Here is a 24761-nt window from a genome sequence, read left to right as displayed (position 1 = left end):
TCTAATCCCTTGTATCTATTTGTCACTTTCACTGTATAATCATAAGGGATTTGATTTAGGTCATACTTGAATGGTTAGTGCTTTTCCCTACTTTCTTCAGTTTAAATTTGAATTTTGCAATAAGGAGTTCGTGATCTGAGCCACAGTCAGCTCCCGGTTTTGTTTTTGCTGACTGTGTAGGGCTTCTCCATCTTTGACTGCAAAGAATATAATCAATCTGATTTCGGTATTGACCATCTGGTGATGTCCATGTGTGGAGTTGTCTCTCATGTTGTTGGAAGAGGGTGTTTGCTATAACCAGTGCATTCTCTTGGCAAAACTCTATTAGCCTTTGCCCTGCTTCATTTTGTACTTCAAGGCCGGACTTGCCTGTTACTCCAGGTATCTCTTAACTTCCTACTTTTGCATTCCAGTCCCCTATGATGAAAAGGACATCTTTTTTTGGTGTCAGTTCTCAGAGGTCTTGTAGGTCTTCATAGAACTGTTCAGCTTCTTTAGCATTAGTGATTGGGGCATAGACTTGGATTACTGTGATATTGAATGGTTTGCCTTGGAAACGAATCAAGAACATTCTGTCATTTTTGAGATTGCACCCAAGTACTGCATTTCGGACTCTTGTTGACTGTGAGGGCTACTCCATTTCTTCTAAGGGAATCTTGCCCACAGTAATAGATAAGATGCTCATTTGAATTAAATTCACCCATTCCAGTCCATTTTAGTTCACTGATTCCTAAGATATCTATGTTCACTCTTGCCATCTCCTGTTAGACCACTTCCAATTTGCCTTGATTCGTGGACCTAACATTCCTGGTTCCTATGCAACTTCCATCACCAGTCTCATCCACAGCTGGCTGTTGTCTTTGCTTTGGCTCCGTCTCTTCATTCTTCTGGAGCTGTTTCTCCACTGATCTCCAGTAGCATGTTGGGCACCTACCAAACTGGGGAGTTCATCTTTCAGTGTCCTATCTTTTTGCCTTTTCACACTGTTCGTGGGGCTCTCAGGGCAAGAATCCTGGAGTGGTTTGCCATTCCCTCCTCCACTGGACCACATTCTGTCAGAACTGTCCACCGTGACCTGTCCACCGTGACCTGTCCACCTCGGGTCGCCCTACACAGCATGGCTCATAGTTTCACTGAGTTCGGCGCTGCTGTGGGCCGTGTGGCCAGCTGGGGCGGTTATATACTGTCCGTCCGTGTGAGTTCATGCTGCCTTGTGTCTATTTTCCAGCTCTTGCTGTGCTCCTTATGCTCCTGGAGCACAGGTTTACACATCCTGATCTACGTGAATGTAGCAAAGGAATTGCTGAGTCATTGGGTCAGCTCAGCTGGTAAAGAATCCGCCTGCGATGCAGGAAGCCCAGTTCGATTCCTGGGTTGGGAAGATCTCCTGGAGAAGGGGTAGGCTACCCACTCCAGTGTTCTTGGGCTTCCCTGGTGGCTCAGATGGTAAAGACTCTGCCTGCAATGCAGGAGACCTGGGTTCGATCCCTGGGTTGGGAAGATCCCCTGGAGGAGGGCATGGCAACCCACTCCAGTATTCTTGCCTGGAGAATCCCCACAGAGGAGCCTGGTGGGCTACAATCCTGGGGTCGCAGAGAGTTGGACACAACTGAGTGACTAAGCACAGCACAGGGTTAAGATTGAAAGCATTTTTTTTTGATGAAAATTATTTCCAAAACAAAAATAATAGAGTAGCGCTCTTCTCAGATCTTCACGTTTGGGTAATAGACGACAGCTGGAATCTCTATCTGCTGTGTGTTAGGTGGTTTGGTTGAAGTTGTATGTGATCACTTTTTCAGATAACTGTGGGTTTTCTCTGGTGCCACACCAACTGTGACAGGTATCAGTTTCTCTTGGTTAGCTGCGGCACTCCGAGTGAGTCTCCTGCCCACACGTGAGTGAGCAGCACCGCACGCTGGTCGTTTGTACAGTAATAGGTTACCCAGGAAGGGAGAGCTTCCAGACAGGGACGCCTTTCAACATCCAGCTTTGTTTTTTTTTTTCATAAGTCGCATCTGTTACTGTCACCACTGATATCTTCAGAAAGGTGTCCACATGTGGATGTGCTTTCAAGCCCTCAGTCATGGACACATGTTTTGCAAACTTCTGATTTTTGCTGGAAAGCTCCAGTTTTGGGACTGGCTACGAGTAGCATCAGCTGTTTTCCTTGAAGAGGCAGGCTTATTTTGTTCATTTTTGAGAAGATGTCTGACAGCGTCCAGGTCTGAATGTGCACAGATGGGTCTGCCAGGCCCTCTGTCCGGGCAGGTTGCTGTTTCCGGGACAAGGGGGCTCACTTGGTGTCCAGCTGTGGTCTTTGGCGCATCGCAGAAGTGCTCCATGCAGACTTGCTGTTTTGCTACATTGAATATTCACAAGCCGTGCTTAAGGGTTGAGGTTTAACACAGTTACTGCCTTGGCAGCATCACGGACGCTTGTAAGTGGCGCTGACCCTTCAGCTAAGTGCGTGGTGATGACGAGCACCGCGGCTCCCGAGCCCGCTGTGCTTCTGGTTCTGTGATGACCGTGGCTCTGTGACACGTGTGTGCAGAGAGAACGGTGTCTTGCCTTGTGCTCGTCAGATCTGCCTTGGTCACTCTTGGTTCTTTCCGTTTCTGTGTAATTGAAAATTACCTTGTCATTCCCACACACGCACACGCAGACAACCGCCAGCACACAGACATGCACGCAGAAGCAGCGTGTTGAGTCTGACCGGGGTGCACCGAGTTGGGAGGAGGAGAATTAACTTCTTTCTAGTGTTAAGTTTTCTGATCCCATAAGTATGGACTCTTTCGCTGCTTATAAATATTCCATGTTTTTCTGTATTATGCCTTTGCAGCTTTAAAAAAAATTTACTCAGTTACTTGACTTTTATTTATTCTATTTCAATGATTTTTTTTTTTTTTTGCAGCTTTCTTCCTTTAACTTCGTTGGTATAGACGTAACTGACATCTCTTTTTAACCTGTTAACTGGACATTGCTAGACCCTCCCCACCCATCTGACTGTAGGTCACACAGATCTTTTGACTTCTGTCGAGTGGAGTCCCCGGGTTTATTTTGAAGATTTGTAATTTCAGAGGCTTCCCTGGTGGCTCAGTGGTAAAGCATCTGCCTTCAAGTGCCGGAGAGACAGGTTCAGTCCCTCATTTGGGAAGATCCCACATGCCATGGAGCTGCTGAGCCTGTGTCCAGAGCCCGGGAGCCTCGGTTACTGAAGCCCGCGCGCCCTGGAGCCTGTGCTCCGCAACCAGAGAAGCCCCTGCTGTGAGAATCCCACCCCGTAGCAGAGACCTTGTCCAGGCCTGTGCTAGCAGAGCCGTGGGGGCAGAGGCCAGGCTGAACTCTGAGCAGTAACCGAGTGGCGGGGAAGCTGAGCCGTCAGGGCTAGGGGCTGGTGACTGAGAGCCTGCCTGCCTGTGCAGGGGGCACGGGTTCGATCCTGGGACACGGTCTGGGGATGTCACAGATGCCGCAGAGCGCCTAAGCCCCTGCACCACAGCTGCTGAGCCTGTGCTCCCAACAAGAGAAACCCCCGAAATGGGAAGCCCGTGTACCGCAAAGAAAGTAACCTCTCTCACCAAACTAGAGAAGACCCAGCGTAGCCAGAAATCACTCAGCTTTAAAAAGGCGTGAGGGGCTGATGCTTCAGGCGCGTCACTGTGTGGGGAGGAGAGGGCGGACCCGGGAGGGACGGTGAGGCTGAGGGGGCCTCGGAAGGGACGTGAAGTAGCGAAGGGGAGAGCTGGGAGTCGGTCAGGGTTTGCCTTTCATTTACATCCTTTTTGTTGCTGTGTCATATTTGATCTGTGTGTGACCGTGTGTACAGTATACATCTTGTGAGGGATAGTAAGCCCCGGTCAGCACTGGAAGTCAGGCCACCGTGCACCTCCCTGCCCATCTTTTTTTCCCTCCCCTTCTGACAGAGCCATGGTCCTCTCATATTTATCATTCCCTTATTTTCTTAAACCCTTTTAAAGATGCCTGCATGTGTGTAATAAGTATTCTCATAAGTTATCTTTCCCGTTTTGATCCGTGTGAAGTGCTGTGCGTGTGCTGCCTCCATTCACACGCGCCCTCGTGCTGTCTGGGTGGCTGCCGTTTCCCTTTGCGCTGATGTAATTAATTCACTCTTCACAAACCACAGTTCACACATAATTTAGTGTGTTATGTATTGTGATTTATTCATCAGTAATTTTGTTGAACTGTGGACAAAAGACAGTCTTCAGTACATGGTTCTGGGACAATTGGATGTTCACACGAGAAAGAATGAAACGTGGCCCATGTCTTACAGCACTCAGAAACATCAGCTCAGAATGGGTCACAGACTTCAGTGGAAGATCCGAAAGTTTGAAACTCCTAGGAAATAAACCTCCTTGATGTGGTCTCAGAAGTGAGTTTTTGGATTTGACATCTAAAGCAGAAGCAGCAAAATAAAAAGTAAACAGCTGGGGCCACATAAAGAGCTTCTGCATAGCAAAAGACCATCAAGAAACTGAAAAAGTCTGCAGAATGGAATAACAAACCACATATCTGATAAGGGGTAATACCCAAAATATATCGAGGACTCTGTACAACTCAGCAAGAAACCAAACGACGCAGGTGAAAAACACACACGGGGGCTTTTCCTGCTGATCCAGCGGTTCAGAGCCTCCCGGTCACGGGTCGTATTTTCCTGCCTCGTGACTCTGTTGCTGGTTGTGGACATTGTGCATCTTATGTGGTTGAAGTTCTGGGTCTTTTAAACTGCGTGGGACTTGGGCAGAGCAGAGTGACTGAAGGTAGCCTGTCTGAGAGGCACACGGTGAGGGGGCGCGTTTGTGGTTCACCACGGGGTCTCTGCGCTCCGCTCCTCCCTTGTCAGCGGGAGGTGTTCCTTCCCGGGATCCTGGCTGAGCCTGCCCCCGGGTGCCCGGCAGCGTCTCTGGTGCTCGTGTGCAGTGGCTGGCAGGTCAGAAAGGGTCCCGCCCTCACGGGACAGATCTTGTCGTGGGGAAGACAGGTAGCAGTTTGTCAGGACCCGGATCAGGACCGGCAGCACGCCGCTGGTGTGGACAGGCCCACTTGAACGTGAGGAGTGAGGAGCCAGCGACAGGAGCCCAATGCGCAGACCCGAGAGGGTGCCGCCTGGTGCACAGGGGCAGCCCTGCGGGTGGGCGGCGGCTCCAAGGGCACACCTGGAGCGGGGGCCGCGGGGGGCTGCGGCTGGCAGGCTCGCCGGGCCCAAGAGGGGGCCACGGCAGAGGAGCCCTGGTCACAGGGCGGAGAGCGCCAGGTTTGGAGCGGAGAGCTGGTTCAACACCCGTCCTGTCCCCCGAGTAGGCATCTTTGCTGAAGAGTGGCTGATGGGATTCTTCTGTCACCGCCGTCACAGGCTCGGTGGGTCACACTCTGTGTGCGGGGACCGGCGCAGTCATGTAGAAGCAGACCTTTGTCCGAGAACCCTGAAGGCTGGGAGGACTGCAGAGTGTTTGCAAGTGCTGATGGCAGCGGGGGCTCTCTGTGGGATCCGCATGACCTCACTCGTGTCTTAAACACCACCTGCCGCGGCTCGGAGGACGGGTCCCCGGTGTGTGAGCTCGTGGCACCGCAGCGTCACGGCCCGGGGGCCAGCGGTGGCTTCAGCCGGGCGGGCCCCACAGTGGTCGTGGGTGTGTGCGCGAGCACGGCTGCCACCCCCAGCACGGCCGCCCACCCACCGCATCTGCCTGCCCGTCCCTGCCCGTCAGACCATCGCCCCTCCGGGCGTCTTCAGAGCGGGATTGTCTTGTCTTCAGGTATTCGGGTTCTGTCCACAAAAGATCCCGCTTGTCTCATCTGGCTCAGGGCTTCAGGTCGGGGTGGGGGGCAGGGCCGCCTTTCCCGTGTCCTTGTTGCCCCCGCTGCCTCTGTTGCTCGCGGTCTCGCTGTGGCTCTCTGGGGCCCCGACACCCTCGTGGGCCCGCAGCAGAGGCTCTTGCCCGTAGGAGGTTGTGGTTTTCCTGGACTGAGCTGGGATCTGGCACTGGCCTGCCTGCTGGGGACTGTGACAGCCCCGTCCCCACTCTGCCTCCAGAGTCATCCCAGGGTCTCGCACACAGTAGGAGCTTTCTCGGGGATTCCTTCGTGACTGCAAGCCCTGCTTCAGCTCGGGGGTGGCTCCCTGCTCCCACCCCCATGCATGGAGGATTTTCTTGCGCTGGGTCTGCCCGGCTCTGCCGCCAGCGGGGCTTGTCTGGAGACTCCACTCTGCCCGCGGGGGCAGGGGCAGAACAACGCAGTACTCTGGTTCACAGCCTCTCCTGTGGGGTCCCTGCTCGTGGCTGGGGTGCTGGGTGGAGCTAGCCGCTGGCCAGCCGGCCCTGGGGGAGAGCACGCGTGCACCTTCCTGCCACATGTGGGGGCCCACAGCCCTCAGACCAGAGTCCAGGCCCCATCCCGGAGGGACAGAGTGGCAGCTGCGTGGGCCCCAGGACCGGGTTCTGAGGCAGAAGGAGGTGGGGGTGGGGGTCTGTGTGCAGGGCCCGGGGCTGTGGTCTCCATGCTGGCCAGGCTGGGGGTCCAGGTCTGAGCCTGCTTCCCGCTCGGTTCCATGGGACAGACTCAGAGAGTGGCCGCCGGGGGTCCGCTGAGCACCGTCTCAAGTGACGGGGGTGGGGGGTGTCACTTGGGGGCGGTGTCCCCCGGGGTGGTGGTGGCAGTCAGGGTGCTGGAGTGGAACTGCTCTCTTTTTTCTTTTTTAGCAGAAGGATAATAGCTTTACAATATCGTGTTGGTTTCTGCCCTGCATCAACTTGACTCAGCCGTCGGTATACATATGCCCCTCGCTCTTGATTCCCCTCCCACCTGTCTCCCCATCCGACCCCTTTCGGTCGTCAGAGAGCCCTGGTTTGGGAACTGCTCTTTTTAAAAGACTGTCCTCGCGTGGTTATGATGTGATTGTCAGAAGGTTAAAAAAGTAATTCGTCCCCGGCGAAATTCTCGAATGTCAAGAGAGAGTTTCCTACACATTGTCAGTTGAAACGTTTTCTTTTTAACGTGAAGGTTTTACATTTTTTCTAAAAGGTGTTTTCCTGAACAGTTGGTGGCTAATTGAGCCACGACATTTAACGTGACGCGTCTGTTCCGCTCTCTCTGAAGCAGGGTCAAGACTTCCTTCTCCACACCCCACTCAGCTCGCAGACGGAGGCTGGCAGTGGCGGGCGGCTGGCCCTGGGTGCTCAGCCGATGCCCGTGGCCGCCCCCGCGGACCCCGCGTGCGCCTGCGAGGCCTGCAGCGAGCGCAGGTACCACCCAGGCTCCCCTGCTGTCCCGCCCTGAGGACTGCTGGGAGGGCAGGGGCTCCCGGGATCAACGAGAGGTCTGGGTCCGGGGCCCCACACACATGGGGGATAGGGGGGCTGCCGCCGCTGGAAGATGGGGAGGAGAGTGGGCCGGGGGCACGGGGGTGTCCCGGGCCGGTCGGCCCCTCGGCCCCCTGACTCTGCTCCGGTGCCTGTGTCCCTAGGGAGATGTCAGCGGAGGCGGAGCGGGAGCCCCAGCAGCTGCAGAACTACTGGTCGGAGGTGCGCTACACGGTCCGCTGCATCTACCGGCAGGCGGGCACCCCGCTCGCAGACGACCAGGACCAGTCCCTGGTGCCCGACAGGGCGGGGGTGAAGGAGCTGGTGGACAGGTACGCCTCGCCCGGGCCCGGCCCCCCAGCCCCCGGTGCTCAGCGGGCCCCTCGGGGGGCGGCCTCAGGCACGCGGCGGTGGCACACGGGCCGGTCAAGGCTCCGGTTCCGATCCTGCTGGACTCTGGTTACCTGTGGGTGAAGGTGAACAGACATGTTCCCGTCGTTCCCTAGCATTGAGATCGGCAGTAGCGCTCCGTTTGGGCACTGGCTGGCCCCAGGGTGGTGGGGAGGGTTTCTCGGGCCCTGCTGCTTTGTTGCCTCGTGGAGGAGAGGCGGTCACGCCCCTGAGGAGGTGAGGGACTCTGGGCTCCGTGGGGTCAGGCGGTGCCTGGGGAGCCAGCTGCTGGCCTGCTCATATGGGTGTGTGTCGCTGGGAGGGGCTCGGGGTGTGGCTGGGGCCTTGTGCACATCGGCAGTACAGGATTTGTTCTTACGCGGTTTGTACACTTTGGGTGAGGTGAAATGAAAGTTGCTCAGTCGTGTCTGACTCTTTGCGCCCCCATGGACCGTACAGTCTGTGGAATTCTCCAGGCCAGAATCCTGGAGTGGGTAGCCGTTCCCTTCTCCATGGGATCTTCCCCACCCAAGGATTGAACCCAGGTCTGCTGCATTGCAGGCGGATTCTTTACCAGCTGAGCCACCGGGGAAGCCCTGACTCAGCTGCTAAAGAATCCGCCTGCCAGGGCAGGAGACACAGGTTTGACCTCTGGGTGAGGAAGGTCCCCTGGAGGAGTAAATGGCAACCACTGAAGTATTCTGGCCTGGGAAGTTCTTGCCATGGACAGAGGAGCCTGGTGAGCTACCGGCCATGGGGTCACCAAGAGTCAGAGCTGACCTGTTACAGCGACTGAGCCGCCACCACCACCATAGCTCCTGCCATCTTTTTTCTCTCTTTAGGGGTGTTCCAAATAAAAGCAGTGAGTTAAGTGATTCTCATTTTGGTCTTTTTCTCCTGGTTTGCTCGCAGTCTCTGAGGCTCTGTAACCTCCTGCTCGCTGTGTATTCTGGAGGCAGGATGGGTGACTGGCCGTGGGCAGTGGCAACTAGTTAGTGATTTGTTGCACCTGAGATGGCTCTAGGCAGTATATGCCTTATCTAGCAGTTGGGTTTCCTGGTGAATATTAGGAAAATATGTATAACCTGAGTGTCAGACCCATAACCTCACAGCTGTGGGTGCTTAGGAAGAGGCCGAAGTAAAGCAGAGACAGTTGAAGCGCTCGGCGGATAATAGTGCGGGCGGGCATTGTGGCAGAAGCTGTGGTGGTGCCCTGCACGCGGCTGAGGTCTGGGAGGCGGCAGCGCCCTGGTGAGGGACCGTGCTGTGGAGCTGCAGGGATTCCAGCCCCTGACTGAGGTCTGTGTGTCTCATGTTTTCACATGTGTTGTATGTACTGTGTTTTTTGTGCTCTTCACGTCTAGAGGACACTTTTTTTGTTGTTTCAAACGCCAGCACAGACGCCAGGAAGGGTATGTGCGGGGCCCATTTCTGGGGCTCGTGCAGCTGGCGGTGACTCCCGTGGCCCTCGGCATCCAGCACTCCACCCTGGCCCCCCAGTCTGTGCTCACACCCCACCAGCGCACTCCAGCCACACCGGTTCTCATGCTGCCGCCACAGATGGTGCTGGTTTCTGCTTTTCGCTCTGTCTGGAGTGTTTTCCTCACTCAGATTTCTTTTCTCCCTTCCATCCTTCCCGTTGGGCTTCCCTGGAGGCTCAATAGTAAAGAATCTGCCTGCCACTGCAGAAAACGAGGGTTTGTCCCTGGGTGGGGAAGAGCCCCTGGAGAAGGAAACAGCAACCCACTCCAGTATTCGTGCCTGGAGAATCCCACCGGTAGAGGAGCCTGGTGGGCCGCAGTCCATCAGGTTGCAGAGAGTCAGACACGACTGAGCGACTTCACAACAGCAGCAGCCCTTCGCATTAGACTTGAGAGCCACTGTCTCAGACCACTGGACCTGACCCCAGGGGCCTCCACCCCTCCTTGCCCTCCCCTCTTTTGTGTTGTGTTACCCCGCTCCCTGGAGGACCTGACCCCAGGGGCCTCCCCCTCCCCTTGCCCTCCCCTCTTTTGTGTTGTGTTACCCCGCTCCCTGGAGGACCTGACCCCAGGGGCCTCCCCCCGCCTTGCCCTCCCCTCTTTTGTGTTGTGTTACCCCGCTCCCTGGAGTCGCGCTGTGCCTGGAGCCCTGCCGCCGGGACCAGTGTTTGTCGGACGTGCGGCTGGGAGAGCTTCCACAGAGTGTCCGTCTTCCTGCCTCAGTCAGGACTTTTACAAAGTCTGCCAGAGGAGCACGTGGTCATGGTTAAACATGTAAGGTACAGAAATGGAGAAAGAGACGACGCACAGCATGTGTCCAGTCCCCAGGCACAGGGCACCACAGAGGAGGCACTCGGCCCCAGTAAGGCCTGCTGCCCCCGTGTCGTCTGAGACTTCTGTGACCCTCCTTAAGAGATGAAGTGCGTTGTTTCAGAGAGCAGCCTCTATACTGGTAATTAAAATTATACTTGTTATCCTACATTTAAAAACTAACACGTCGATCTGAATTGAACTAACCACAGTGGGAATTGCTCAGTTCTTCTTGTTCTCTGGCCATGGTTTTAATAAGGCTACAGGGTTCTGTTTTTATTTGGCTCTTGTCTTTTACAGCCGAGGTGGTTTGGTATGATGAGTTAAAAATGAAATGTGCTCAGTCGCTCATTCGTCTCCGACTGTTTGCAACCCCGTACACTGTAGCCCGTCAGGCTCCTCTGTCCATGGAGTTTTCCAGGCAGGAATCCTGAAGTGGGTCGCCACTCCCTTCTCCACGGGATCTCCCCGACATAGGGATCGACCCTGCATCTCTTGTGTGTCCTGCATCGTAGGCAGAGTTTTTACCCACTGAGCTGCCTGGAAGCACAAGTGAAATAGGTGACAGCTTCTCTCTCTCTTGCCCAGCGTGGTGCCCAGCGGGGAAAGGGGCTGTGGTCCGAGTCCAGGAGCTGTATTGCTCTTGGGTTTGCTCTCGTGTGCCGAGCTCCCGTGGTGCTCCTGGTGGCGGGCGGTACACGGAGCCCGTGCCTGCTGCTCCGGTGTCGTCGGTTTCCATCTGGAGGCTCCTCAGAAGTGCACAGTGAAAGCCAGGGGGCTCTTTAACCACAGTCCTGCCAGTTACTGTAGAACAAGTTTGTAAAAGCTGACAGTCTCCATGTTAGAAAGGAAATTCGTGAAACGGATACTTGCTGTTGTGGCCTGATTGGGGGCATGTCCTGATTTGTTGTCTCTGATCTTCAGCTGACACGTTTTATCTCATCACTTAGTTTTTTGGTGGGATAATTTGTCTCTTAAGATTTCTCTGGTGATGAGAACAGTACCAGCCCATTTGGACTGTAGACTGAGTCACTAGGAAGGAGGACGAGCCGGCCTCCTGCCCAGGCAGCTCCTCTGGGGTTGTTGCTCCTCACCCGGCAGCACAGACGTGTTCAAAGACAGCGCTTGGGTCTCCTGGCATCCCAGCCCGGCTCCCCTGTGCACGCTCTGCCCCCTGCTGGCTGGCTGCGTGAGCGACCCCCGCCCCGCCCCCATCTGACAGGGCACTCAGCGGGCGCCAGTCTCCCTGTCTGCGCAATGAGCTCGGGGCGCCCCGCCCGTCGGGGGTGACTGTGAGCAGGCCCTGCAGGTGAGTGTGCCTCTCTCCCATGCAGGCTCTGTGAGCGGGACCCCTACCAGCTGTACCAGCGGCTGGAGCAGCAGGCGCGGGAGTACGTGCTGGAGATGAAGGTCCGGCTCCTGCGGCAGCTGTCAGCCGCATCCAGAGTGAAGCCGCCGTCCGGCCTGCAGGGCCCGCCGCAGGCGCACCAGTTCATCTCCCTCCTCCTGGAGGAGTACGGCGCCCTGTGCCAGGCCGCACGCACCATCAGCAGCTTCCTCGGCACGCTGGTGAGGCGCCACGTCTGCGGGGGGCCACAGCCCATCAAGCTGTCCCCTGCTCGGGCGAAGTGCGGGGCGTGGGGGCTGCTTCCCCTCCTTGGGCAGGGGGCGGGGGCTGCTCCCCTCTTTCCCGTCCCTCAGGACTTGGCTGCTGCACAGAAGCAGGAGCACCGTGTGGGGACGTTGGGGCCCAGGGAACAGCGTGGGCACAGCGTGAGGGGGAGGAAACGGTTCGCAATGACGGGGGCATGTCTCTGCGGGGCCGGAGTGCTGTGCTGCGCGCACGGAGGCCGTGCTGGGGTGGGGCAGGGCGTGGGGGCTGCCCAGCGCTGGACTGAGGAGGGGTTCGTGCTCAGGTGGGATGCCGGCCCCTGTGGGCGTCTTCCAGTCCTGGTGAAAGGGACACACAGACCTGCTCTCCCTGGGCCTCTGACCGCCTCAGAGAGGCCGTGGCCGTAGGGGCTGCAGGAGGAGGTGGTGGAGACGCACCTCCTGGGACCTGGCCTCGACGGCCTCGGCGCACCTGCCGGCTGGAAGGAGAAACAGGCCCTCTTTGCTTCCTTGGTTTACTAACAGTCTGTGGAGGTGGTCCTCATCGCTCACATTTTGTTATTAAATGAAGCTGCTTTCTTCGTGGTAAAACAGTGTCTTGAAACAAATACAGTCAGTTTCAAAACTGGTGGTTCTGAAGACTTGAGCGTAAGGGTCTCTGTGTGACTCTGAAGTTGGCAGGCCTCGGTAGAAACAAGCCAGTCCTGCAGGTGGGTTCCGGGTCCAGGGCCACCTCGAGCCTCGCTCCAGTAGAGCCTGCCACTCCTGCGCGGGGGGAGCCCCGAGGGCCGCGCTGCTGTGCGCGGAGCGGACGCCTCGGCGTCTGGCTGGACGGAGCACGCGCGCTTGCTTGTGTCTGCCTCTGTGCTCAGCTTGTCAGGCTGTTTCGGTTGAAGTTTTCAAGAAAATGGGGCCTCACACGGCTATTTACTTGGGAAGGGGAGGAATATTTTCGTAGACTTCTCAGTCCATTGTGGGTATTCTTTGAGGCAGTCTACCAGAGCCCGAGTACTTCTTGGCGGTTGGCTGCAAGGTGGGCCTGAAACTGTCACCCGAGCGAGGGGACTCTGCTCCGTCACCGTCTGTTGGGGTCGCTCAGCCTTCAGGTGGTTTTTGAGCATCCGACCTTGATCATTTGGGAATCCCTGGTTCACTGAGTGGGTTGCGCAGAGCTGCCTGATGGTCTTCAGTGTCCAGTTCAGCAGCGCTGTCCTCAGTGTGGACCAGCCCCGCCGCCGTCACTGTTGACCTCTTCGGAAGGGCCCCTACACGCGGAGGAGCTTCCAGGCCCAGTGCCAAGTGTCCGTTTGCCGGAGTTGTGAGTTTTGCTTGAAAGCTCGGGTTTTGTGGTTGGCCGCGAGAGGGTCCTCCTCCGCGAGTCCCCTGGCCTGTTCCCCCTCTGCTCGCCACCCCGCCTCTCCAGGGCAGTGCCCTCTGCAAGCCCAGAGCTGCAGAGCACGTGCACCGCGGCAGGAGGTCGAGGGCATCTGCACATGTAACTTTCTGGGAAGCGTCCTTGTGCCTCCGTTTGTCCAGGAGATGCCTCCCCAGCTGTAACAGGCGGGAACCCTGAGTCTCCCTTCTCAAGGACAGCAGGATCTTGACCAGCCTGCTGTTTCTCAAGTTCTGTTAGGACGTGACTGCACACGCTTGCCCTCCTTCCCAGCCCCACCGTCTGCGGGAAGTGACAGGCGGGAGTGTTGGGGTGGAGGGGCCAGGGCCAGGGCCAGGGCCAAGTTGGCTGGGAGCTCTCCTGGGGCCTCTGGGTGCAGCCACACTGAGTCTCTGCTGCCGCCCCCGCCCCCCGCGTAGTCGCTGCAGCAGCTGTGACCGCACACCCCCGCAGGCCCTGCCTCCCAGACCCTGGCAGGCTGCCCGGCATGTGAATGGGGCACCGCGGCCCCAAGGTCAGGGTTACTGTGTGGGCTGTGGGGCGTGCTGCTCACTGGTGTGCGTTGCTGTCCCAGGTTGATCTGAGATTGTGAAACGAGTATGGGGTCTGCTGTTTCTCTCACACGCCTCGTCTGGAAGCATAATTTCAGATCTGAAAAAATACCAGTGTCTTCCTACAGCAGTCCTCGCCTTTGGTCACCTCTAGCTGATGTGCCCAACCCAGAGCTCTGGTCCTGTTCCTGCCAGCATAACTCGGGGCTGCGCTCAGACCAGCGGGCAGGGACCATCCCCTCTTCACGAAAACATGCAGCAGCCAGGCTCGCCCGTGGCTCCGGGACCCTCCCGGGACCCTCGCTCCTCCTCCTGCCACCTTCGCTCTGTGCTCTCTGTCGCAGGGACGGGTCGCAACCTGGGCGCGGGCCTCTGCCCTGCCCCTGGGAGCTTGGAAGCTGCGGCCCGCTGCGTTGTCTCTGTCCGAGCTGGCGCGGTGCCTGTGCGGAGGGGTCCCTGAGGAGTGTGTGTGTGCTGTCCCCACGCCATCTGTGGCTCTGTACTCACGACGAGCACGTCTTCACACAGCGTGCCTGATTCAGGCTCAGGCCCGGCCTCAGCCCCGCCCAGCTTTCTGGTGTGGGAATGGCTCTGAGAGGCACTGCATGAGAGACTGGCGTGGAGCGTTTTGGTAAAACATGCAATGAGAGCCGACAGTGGAAATGCAGACAGAGGTGAGGGTCCGAGGGCCCCTGCCGAGGCTCCGTGCGGCTCCAGAGCGCTCACAAAGCGTGTAGCCCGTCTGTGTGCGCGTGCGGAGCAGGCCTTTGTGCCTGCAGCATCGTTCTGCAGGTGTGTGTGGGTTCAGGAACGGGCGCGGTTCCCCTTCGCTTGCTCTCTCAGCCCCTCCGTCCCCTGCTGGTGAGGGCACAGGACACTGGGGTGTCCGCAGGGAGATCGTGTCCCGACGTCCCCCAGTGTCAGCCCTTCTGCTCGGCTACGCTAAACAGTGAGCGGGAGCAGACTCGTCGGTGGGTGGCATGAGGCGTGGCTCTGGCGGGGACGGGGGTGCCGTGCTCCTGAAGTCTGTGGGGCTGTCGGTCGCTCAGAGGAGGCCGTCTTCCCATGTGCGAGCTGACGCACCGTAGGGAGCCTGCATGTGGCCGACATGCGAGTTCACGAACGTGTGGTTGCAGTCAGAGCACGTGAACGGAGCCCTGGGCCCCTGTTCTCTCTAGAGGTCACTCGCTCTGATGGCCGGAAGGGTGTTGAGTGTGTAAAGCGGTTGTGGAAAGTAACGGATGAGGTGGCCACGTTCATCAGGGAGAGGAGGAGCTGACCTCCCCACGAGGTTGCCAGCATGGAGTTCTCGGTCTGTCAGACTCACCTCAGGCTCTTCTCTGGACAGGCTCTGGATCGTCCCTGGGCGCCACAGGGTGGGTACGCAGTGAAGTCGTTTGCGAGGGCTCTCAGTCGGCTCGAAGGCCCCGTGGTGAGAGATGCCATTGGCTGTGCACTGAGCTCTCTCCTGCGCCCTCAGCCGTGTGCGTCTTGCTGAGTCAGTCAGGAGGAGGCTGCAGGCCCAGGGACTCGCCGCCCTCGGAGCGCGGTGTTCTGGCCTGCATAGAGGGACGTGGTTTGTGGGAGGTCAGGGAGAGCGTGCTCTGCCAGTTTTCCAGTCTTTAATTCAGCGTGTCTTCTCGTATGTCTCATTAACTAGGAAAACGAGCACCTGAAGAAGTTCCAGGTGACGTGGGAGCTGCACAACAAGCACCTCTTTGAAGACCTGGTCTTCTCCGAGCCGCTTCTCCAGAGCAACCTGCCAGCCCTGGTGTCGCAGATCAGGTAGTCGGTCTCCCCCGCGTGCGTCCTGCCCCTGGGGCGCAGCAGCTGTGCGCCTGGACACCTCTGCCACGGCAGTTCTGCCAGGAAAGTGCAGGGCTTAGGGGAGAATGCCGCTTGGGGAGAAAGCTCACAACCCGAAGAGTAATACAGTTAAACTTAGAATAACAAACCCAGGATTGATGCGACTAAGAGTTAACGTCACAGATTTCTCCTGATAAAGGAAAGCTGCGGTACAAGGTGCTTTACTTGACGAGACGCGGGTTCTGCTCGGTGGCCGTGGGGTGGTCCCCTCTGTGGCACTTGGGTGGGGAGGGAGGTCGGCTGATGGGGCCAGGGGCGCAGGAGGGGGCCCGGTCGCCTGTCCGGTCTCTCAGACGCGCCCCCCGCCTCCGGGCTCGGGGCTTCCTGCTGCAGCATGTCTCCGGAGCTCCATAAGGCGTGCCGAGCATGGAGTCCCATACCGTGCTCGGGATCCCTCACTCTGGTGATGGGGAGGAGAGAAGCCCCCGTCTTTATTCCTCACTACTCATGTGCATTTCCATACATAGTCTTCCCTGCTTTTTGATTTGCTTTTTTTTTTTTTTTTAATAGAAATGATCTCATAAGTTAACTCATTTAAAGAAACTGACTTAACTCAGGAAGGTCCTGTGTCTCGGTGGTTTGGTTTGGTTTTTTAATTTATTCATTTATTTCTGGCCGCACTGGGTCTTCCTGCCACTCGGGCTTTTCTCCGGCCGCGGTGAGCGGGGGCAGCTCTTCGCTGCGGCACGCAGGCTTCCCGTCGAGGGGGCGTCTCATTGCCGAGCACAGGCCCAGGAGTGGTGGTGCGCGGGCTTAGTTGCTCTGCGGCATGTGGGATCTTCCTGGACTTGGCACCAAGCCCGTGTCCCTTGCATCGGCAGGTGGACTCTTGACCGTTCTGCCGTCAGGGAAGTCCTTGTGCCTATGTTTTTTAAGAGCTTTATTGAGGTCTAATTCACAAAGCATATTAATTCTCTTAAAGTGTGTGATTCAGCAGCTGTAATTACATTTTTAATAATGATTGGATGACCACCACCAATATTTCCAAAACTTCCCTGTTGCCCCAGATAGACTCTGTCACCATAACATGCTGACCTCCATTCCTTTTGAGGTGCTCTAGTCTGCAGGCCCCACCCTGCCCACTTCCCCTTGCAGTCAGCCTGTCGAGGAGCTGGCACCACAGGTCCTGCAGGGCCGCCGGGCCAGGTGATGCAGCGTGCACGCCCTGGGGGCCCAGCTGGCCCGTCTGTGTGGCCGCAGTTGGCGATGGAGCGGCCGCCCTACCAGACTCTGCTGTCCCTCGGGGGGCCAGGAACCTGCTGCAGCTGCTTAGCTTGTGGTGGTTTCCGGAGCTGTGGCTTGACTTGGTCTTTATTTTTAATACATATTAATCGTTAAGGGAATATTTAATTGGGCTTGTAAATAAGTAAACTTACCCACAGTGATTTTATGTCGTTTTCTTTCTCACTTCCCACCACATACTGTTTCACATAGATTATTGTTCATCGTAGATACCACCACCCGTTATGTGGGGTGGTTGTGTTTGCAGAGTGACTGTTGAGAGAATGGCCTGTGTGCTGGACCGATGATGCTGTCTGACCCTGAGGACACTTCCTGCCATCGGGGGGCTTCCTGTTCTGTCTGCACTCCAGCCTGTGCCTTCCGGTCACGCTCTGAGTGCCACCCGCGCCCTCAGAAGTCCAGGACCACCCCTGCCCCCACCCACAGCTGCTTTGCCCTCCCCTGGCTCTGAGCAGGTCTGCAGAGGAGCACAGGAGAGCGCCTCGGGCCTCGGGCAGCGCAGGGGAGGCAGGGCAGCCCCACGTGGGAGGCGGGTCTGTGATGACGGGGCTGTAGAGGCCCAGGAGGACCACGTCACTGCCTCACGGGCTGCCACGCTCTCCCCTGGGTGCCCATGTGCTCTACGGAGCCCAGAGCCGCCTTGGCGAGGCCTGGGGGTCAGGGCGCTGAAGAGCGATGTGTCCTGGGGCCAGGCGCAGCCTTAGGAGGGCAGTCCTGGGGTGTGAGCCCTGGCGTCGCAGGGCCGCCGTGGTTCCAGCGGGCTCCCGGCCTGCCCTTTGCTGCACAGCTTGTCAGGGACGTGGGTTTCTGTGTCTCCCTCCAATGCGCGGGACCCATGCAGACGCTGCAGCACACAGGACCCTGTCCACGCGGTGTGCGTCTCCACACAGTGGACACCAGCGGGGAGAGGGCGCTGTCTGCACCCGTGGAACCCTGCTCGTTTTTCAGTCACGTTGTTTGTTTTAATTACAAAATCATTAGGTTGCCATTGCAATCTGGAATTCAGAAATAAAGTTCTGAAAACAGGAAGTCATGATGAAAAGTAGTACCGTAAAAAATTTGGTGTTGCTTCCAGACTTTTTTCCAGCGTCCACGCCTCACTCCGCCCCAGCACACACACGCATTTTGAACATGGCATAGCCCTAGCTCTGCTTCACGTGGGAGCATTTCCATTTCGGACGCATGTGTGAGTGCGTGTATGTGCGTTTGGGCGTAAGCAGGTCGGTATCTCTCAGAGTCTGGGAAGCCCCGTGTGGTGTAGGGCTCTGACCCCAGTGGGCAGCTTCCAGTTCTTCTGTGTAAACAGCACTGATATTAACCCTGCACACCAGCCTGTGCTCCTGAGCAGTTATAAGTGTTGGTTTGGATTTAGAAATTCCTTGTTAGGAGGTCTTTATTACCGTTATTTTGGCTCAGATGTTGACATGTTCAGAGATTAGGAAAACGAACGGTTTCTGAAGACAGCCTGCCTCATAAGACGAGCTGCCCCCTCCCCGCGCTCCCAAGTGCCTCCTTCTTCAGAAATCCAGCTGTTTACCTGCTATCTGTCTTTTGTTTTCTGTTAATTCTCTCATTTGTCGTCTTACCATCTTTCTTAACAAGGTATGGTAGAGAATAAATGAAACTGTAATTGTACTTTTTTGAATTGAATTTCCTGTTGTACTTAATGTGAAAGCCTGGCCCAGAGTTTGTATTTCTTATTAAATGTTGTGTTTTCTCTGGATCAGTGTATCTGAACGGGCAGGAATCCTTTTCCAGCCCACTTGTTGTGAATGCGTCTCTGGGCCTTAGTCTTTTTAGAGCAGCGTCCCTCACCACTCATTTTTTTATCAGATCTGTTCCTTGTCTGAGCTGCTTCTTTCGGCCAGACTCGGCTCTGGGCGCTTGGCCTATATCTTGCACGTGCTGGGCAGCAGGCTTGGGGCGGTGCAGTGGGGGCCCCCGCCGCCTCGGGAGGGAAGGTGCTAGCAGGGCGGTCACAGGCCTCTGTCCGCAGGCTGGGGACCACGACGCACGACGGCTGCTGCGAGGACACGTACAGCGCGCTGCTGCAGCGGTTCCAGCGCTCCGAGGAGGAGCTGCGCGCCGTGGCCGCCGAGTGGCTGCAGTGCCAGAAGAGGATTGACGCCTACGTGGACGAGCAGGTGGGTGCCCGCGAGGGGCGTGCCAGGGGGCGTGCCTGTGGACGCTGGGGGTTGGGGGGCCCGGGGCGGGGGCGGGGCAAGAGGGGCGCCCAGGCTCCGTGCGGCCTGCGGGGCCTCTGGGAGCCGCTCCGGCCCTCGGGAACTGACACTTGCCGTCCGGAGCCTGGGGGCGCACGCCCGAGGGACCCACAGCGCCCCTCGTCCACCCACGCTGCCGCGTCTGAATGGGAGCACAGGCCTGGGGCACGCCGGCGGGTCCAGCGTGGGGAGGCAGGGCACAGGCCCCTGTGCCCCAGCCTGTCTGGCAGCACGAGCCGGCTGCCTGCCTCACCTGGGCGGTGGGAGCGGGGAGGTGCTCGACACGGAGCTTTCCCGAGGGCACGGGGTGAGGGCTGAGGGAAGCCGTGACGGAGCTCAGGGCGCACCTCTGAGGCCATGGGGAGACGCGCCTTTGGTTCTGGCTGAAGATGTGCGCTGGGCTAGTGTCTGTCTCCAAACACGACCGTGAATGCCGCCTGGCCTCTGCTGTGGTCCTTGGTCTCAGAGCTGCTGCCTGAGCCAGATGAGGGGTTGAGACACAGGAAGGGTCGGACACGTTCCCGGGTCGCCATTTGTTCCAGCCTCTCCATGTTTCGTGGAGTCCCAGGAGTCTTGCGGCCTCAGGGACCGTCCTATTCACAGGGGCTGTCTCGTTCAGGACATGGGAAAGTTCTCCTCCCCGTCCTCCCCCGTGTGGTCGGGCTGTCCGCCCACCGGTGCTGCTGGCAACCTTCTGGATCGGCGCTGCTGAGCCAAGCTTGGCTGGGGCGGCTTGTTCTGTGCAGCCGTACCTGACCTCTTCGCAGCCCGTGCGCCCCTGGCGTGTGGCCTCGGGAGTTGCTCTGTGCTTGTGACGCGCTGCCCACTGTCCTGTGCTTCCCGCAGAGGGCAGTGGTGGTTTGGGGTTTTCTTCATGTGACACTTGTTCTCCAGCTGTGCTTGTCGCTGATTCCTGACCCCTCAGCTTCAGCCCCTATGGGTGGGGCTGGCCCACGTTGCCTGGCTGAGGTGCATTTGGCAGATGCTGCTGCCCTCCCACTGCCCTCCCTAGGCAGCCTTCATCCGGACCTCCAGCAGCTGAGTCAGGCCAAGGGGACGAGCACAGCCCACCCCATGCATGCTCGCCACCTTCTCTGAGGAGCCTGCTCTCTGGGCTAGGGGAGTGTGGGTTGTGGGGACCCACCATGCCTCCCAGCACAGGGCTGCGAGCGAGTGTGGGGCTCAGCTATCTGAGGCCAGGTTCCCCTCCTCAGGTAGGGCCCCTCTTCAGGGTGCTCTGGACTCCAGAGCTGCATTTGGACAGTCTGAAACCCCACAAGCCCCGTGGGTGTTCCCTGAGAACCTTCTGGGTCCATGTGGACGATAGGCTGCTGCGAGGACAGCGGCACACCGTCCGTCCGACGGCGCCCCGGCTCTGTGCGCTGTGATCCTGGCCGGTGGTGCTGGCGTTCTCCCTCGGCTTGCCTCTTGGTCCTGTGAGAATCTGCAGTCGTGACAGACCTGTAGGCAGAAACGCTGCTCCCTGGCGAATCCACCGGAGGGCTGGCCAGGAGCTGAAAGACTGGCGGCAGAAGTTCACAGGCTGTCACTGAGAAGCCTGTACTGAGGACAGTTGTAGTCAGACTCCTGGAGTCCGGATGTGAGGGCTGCGGGGTCTCCAGGGCAACTCCGACCAGGCCGGACCCCTGCAGGAGATGCAGGGCAGCCTGAGGACCCTGCGAGCCAACAGGGTGCATGACCTAGACAAAATGGACAAACTCAGAAACACAGGACCAGCGAGACCTTAAATCATGAGAAAGTGGGGAAACTCAGTAAACCTATAACTAGTGAGGATATTGGGTCAGTAATCAAAAATCTCCCAACAAAGAAAATTTCAGGACCCAGCGGCTTCACAGGTGAATTCTAGGAAACGTTTAAGAATTAATACCCACCCTTCTTAGAGTTTTCCAGAAAACTAAAAGGGAAGAAACACTTCCTAACTCATTCTGATGCCAAAGACACTACAAGAAAACTACAGACCAAAACTATAGTTCTGCAACGAGTGTCGATGCAGAATCCTCAACAGGACACGCTAGTTCTGTAATGAGCATCGATGCAGAATCCTCAACAGGACATGCTAGTTCTGTAACGAGTGTCGATGCAGAACCCTCAACAGGACACGCACAAGCAGGATTCAGCATGTTTAAAGGTCTATATGGGTATGTCTTCCTTTTTCTCCTTTGCTTTTCGCTTCTCTTCTTTTCACAGCTATTTGTAAGGCCTCCTCAGACAGCCGTTTTGCTTTTTTGCATTTCTTTTTCTTGGGGATGGTCTTGATCCCTGTCTCCTGTACAACGTCAGGAACCTCCATCCATAGTCCATCAGGCACTGTATCTATGAGATCTAGTCCCTTAAATCTGTTTCCCATTTCCAGTGAATAATCATAATGGATTTGATTTAGGTCATACCTGAATGGTCTAGTGGTTTTCCCTACTTTCTTTAAGTCTGAATTTGGCAAGAAGGAGTTCATGATCTGAGCCACATTCAGCTCCTGGTCTTGTTTTTGCTGAGTGTATAGAGCTTCTTCATCTTTGGCTGCAAAAGATATAATCAAGCTGATTTTGTTGTTGACCGTCTGGTGATGTCCATGTGTAGAGTCTTCTCTTGTGTTGTTGGAAGAGGGTGTTTGCTATGACCAAATGACTGTCTGGGGAGGCCTTACAAATAGCTGAGAAAAGAAGAGAAGCGAAAAACAAAGGAGAAAAGGAAAGATATAAGCATCTGAATGTGGAGTTCCAAAGAAGAGCAAGGACAGATAAGAAAGCCTTCCTCAGTCATCGGTGCAAAAAATAGAGGAAAACAATAGAATGGGAAAGACTAGAGATCTCTTCAAGAAAATTAGAGATACCAAGGGAATATTTCATACAAAGATGAGCTCAATAAAGAACAGAAATATTATGGACCTAACAGAAGCAGAAGATACTAAGAGGAAGTGGCAAGAATACACAAGAAAACTGTACAAAAAAGATCTTCACAACCCAGATAATCAGGATGGTGTGATCACTCACCTAGAGCCAGACATTCTGGAATGCGAAGCCAGTGGGCCTCAGGAAGCATCACTACAAACACAGCTAGTGGAGGTGATGGAATTCCAGCTGAGCTATTTCAAATCCTAGATGATGATGCTGTGAAAGTGCTGCACTCAATATGCCAGCCAATTTGGAAAACTCAGCAGTGGCCACACGACTGGAAAAGGTTAGTTTCTATTCCAATCCCAAAGAAAGGCAATGCCAAAGAATGTTCAAACTACTGCACAATTGCGCTCATCTCACACGCTAGCAAAGTAATGCTCAAAATTCTCCAAGCCAGGCTTCAACAGGACGTGAACCGTGAACTTCCAGATGTTCAAGCTGGTTTTAGACAAGGTAGAGGAACCAGAGATCAAATTGCCAACATCCCCTGGATCATCGAAAAAGCAAGAGAGTTCCAGAAAACCATCTTATTTCTGCTTTATTGATTATGCCAAAGCCTTTGACTGTGTGGATCACAATAAACTGTGGAAAATTCTGAAAGAGATGGGACTACCAGACCACCTGACCTGCCTCTTGAGAAACCTTTATGCAGGTTAGGAAGCAACAGTTTGAACTGGACATGGAACAACAGACTAGTTCCAAATAGATGCCATCCAGCCATCTCATCCTCTGTCGTCCCCTTTTCCTCCCGCCTTCAGTCTTTCTCAGCATCAGGGTCTTTTCAAATGAGTCAGCTCTTTGCATCAGGTGGCCAAAGTATTGGAGTTTGAGCTTTAGCATCAGTCCTTCCAAAGAACACCCAGGACTGATTTCCTTTAGGATGGACTGCTTGGTTTTCCTTGCAGTCCAAAGGACTCTCGAGAGTCTTCTCCAACACCACAGTTCAAAAGCATCAATTCTTCGGTGCTCAGCCTTCCTTATGGTCCAACTCTCACATCCAGACATGACTACTGGAAAAACCATCGCTGTGACTAGACGGACCTTTGTCGGCAAAATAATGTCTCTGCTTTTTAATATGCTGTCTAGGTTGGTCATAGGTTTTCTTCCAAGGAGCAAGTGTTTTTTAATTTCATAGTTTCAGTCACTGTCCACAGTGATTTTGGAGCCCCCCACAAAAATGAAATCTGTCACTGTTTGCACTTTTACCCCGTTTATTTGCTATGAAATGATGCAACCGGATGCCATTGTCTTCATTTTTTGAATGCTGAGTTTTAAGCCAGCATTTTCACTCTCCTCTTTCACCTTCATCAAGAGGTTCTTTAGTTCCGCTTTGCTTTCTGCCATTAAAGTGATGTCATCTGCATATCTGAGGTTATTGATGTTTCTCCAAGCAATCTTGATTCCAGCTTGTGCTTCATCCAACCGAGCATTTCGCATGATGTACTCTGCATATAAGTTAAATAAGTAGGGTGACAATATACAGCTTTGACATGCTCCTTTCCCAGTTTTGAACCATTCAGCTGTTCCATGTCCAGTTCTAGTGTTGAATTACATTAGGCTTCCTAATTTTGAGATATTGCACTCCTGGAATTAAGCCCTACTAGAGTATATACTATTGTTTAATCCATTATTAGGTATTCTGTTGAGGGTCTTTATCACTGCGTCTGTGTTCTGAGGTGTTACTGAGTTTCCGTCTTTCAGGTCCTGTTTGTTTTGTGTAAAGCTCATGCTGATCTCACAGTATGAATGGAAGAGCTTCCCTTTTGTTTTCGGTTTTCAGGAGTAGTTAACCTTCCTGCTCCATGAAGGAGAAGGATAGACTAGTAGATCCCGACCTGAAGCTCTGGGACCTGGTTCATTGTTGCAGGAGGAGGAAGAGGGACTCAATGTTTTTTACTGCCTTTTCAATAAACACTGTGTTTATGAGCCTGTTTGGGGATTTTTGCTTCTTAAGTGAGTTTTACAAATTGATATTTGCCTGGGAAATTATCCACATCCTTCAGATACAGGGGTGGGTGTAAGCTGTGCTCAGGGATACTTGACAGCAGTGGGGACTTGACGGCTGCAGGACGGTCCGTTCCCTCCCTCTGGCTTCAGGCCGCAGAGAGAGCGCTGAGGGGGCCGGGCAGGAGGCCAGGCAGGCGGCAGGCAGTGCTCCCGGTGCCCCAGCTCTGCCCACGGCCTCCCCAGCTCTGCCCACGGCCTTCATGCACAAGCTGTGCCCGTGGCCTCCCGCCAGCTCTGCCCATGCCTCCCCCTAGCTGTGCCCCCGGCCTCCCCCCAGCTGTGCCTGTGGCCTCCCCCCAGCTCTGCCCATCCCTCCCCCTAGCTGTGCCCCCGGCCTTCCCCCAGCTGTGCCCGTGGCCTCCCCCCAGCCCTGCCCATGCCTCCCCCCAGCCCTGCCCACGCCCTACACGCCCGCCACCCCAGCTGCCGGAAGTCTGTATTGTTTGGAACGTCAGTGCATCGACTCGACTTCTGAAGCACAACGTGCAGAGCCGCCTGTGCAGCTCTTCTTTCGTTGAGAGGCATCCCGTGCTCGCGTGTCCTCCTGTTGCAGAAAAGCCCCTTCCTGTGTGTCCGTGTCCGTGCTCACTCCCGCCGTGTCTGTGGTTCATTTCTTCCCTTGTTCAGCCTGGCAGGAAGTTCAGAGAACCAACTTTTGGGTTTACTGATCACATTTACTTCTGGCTTTTTCCAGTAATTTCAGCTTTTGCCTTTACTTCCTTACTAGTTGAAGTTTTGTATTAAGTTATGCTTGTTTCATTTGGAGGGTGTATTGGTCGTTTTTGTCTGACTTGAAGATGTGATTGGCTGTTTAGTAGGCAGTTGGGCAGCTGCCCTGTGTTGGCTGGAGGGGAGCCCCTGTGGGTGGTGCTTCCTTCCTTGTAGGACATGCCCCCCTCCGAGTATTCCAATCATTTGGAAGATATGTATCCCATTCCTTCCTTTCAGCGGTCATGC

The 24761-nt window shown here is 55.8% G+C and overlaps 1 protein-coding gene across 2 annotated transcripts in view; it reads left to right on the top strand.

Moving 5' to 3' along the window:
* The window catches only part of FAM193A (family with sequence similarity 193 member A), a 146591-nt gene that overhangs the window by 78168 nt on the left and 43662 nt on the right, over positions 1 to 24761 (top strand). The window contains exons 3-7 of one of the 2 annotated variants that reach the window (XM_070372824.1): positions 7120 to 7262; positions 7484 to 7651; positions 11335 to 11569; positions 15216 to 15340; positions 18660 to 18807. In XM_070372824.1, the coding sequence (XP_070228925.1) occupies positions 7120 to 7262; positions 7484 to 7651; positions 11335 to 11569; positions 15216 to 15340; positions 18660 to 18807 (819 nt within the window). Of the gene's footprint in view, positions 1 to 7116; positions 7263 to 7483; positions 7652 to 11334; positions 11570 to 15215; positions 15341 to 18659; positions 18808 to 24761 lie in introns of both variants that reach the window. The other variant, XM_070372823.1, reaches the window with a different exon arrangement.

This window comes from Bos mutus, chromosome 6 (genome assembly GCF_027580195.1).
Source record: "Bos mutus isolate GX-2022 chromosome 6, NWIPB_WYAK_1.1, whole genome shotgun sequence".
NCBI classification, from domain to species: Eukaryota; Metazoa; Chordata; class Mammalia; order Artiodactyla; family Bovidae; genus Bos; species Bos mutus.
This window is presented reverse-complemented; position numbering and strand designations above follow the sequence as displayed.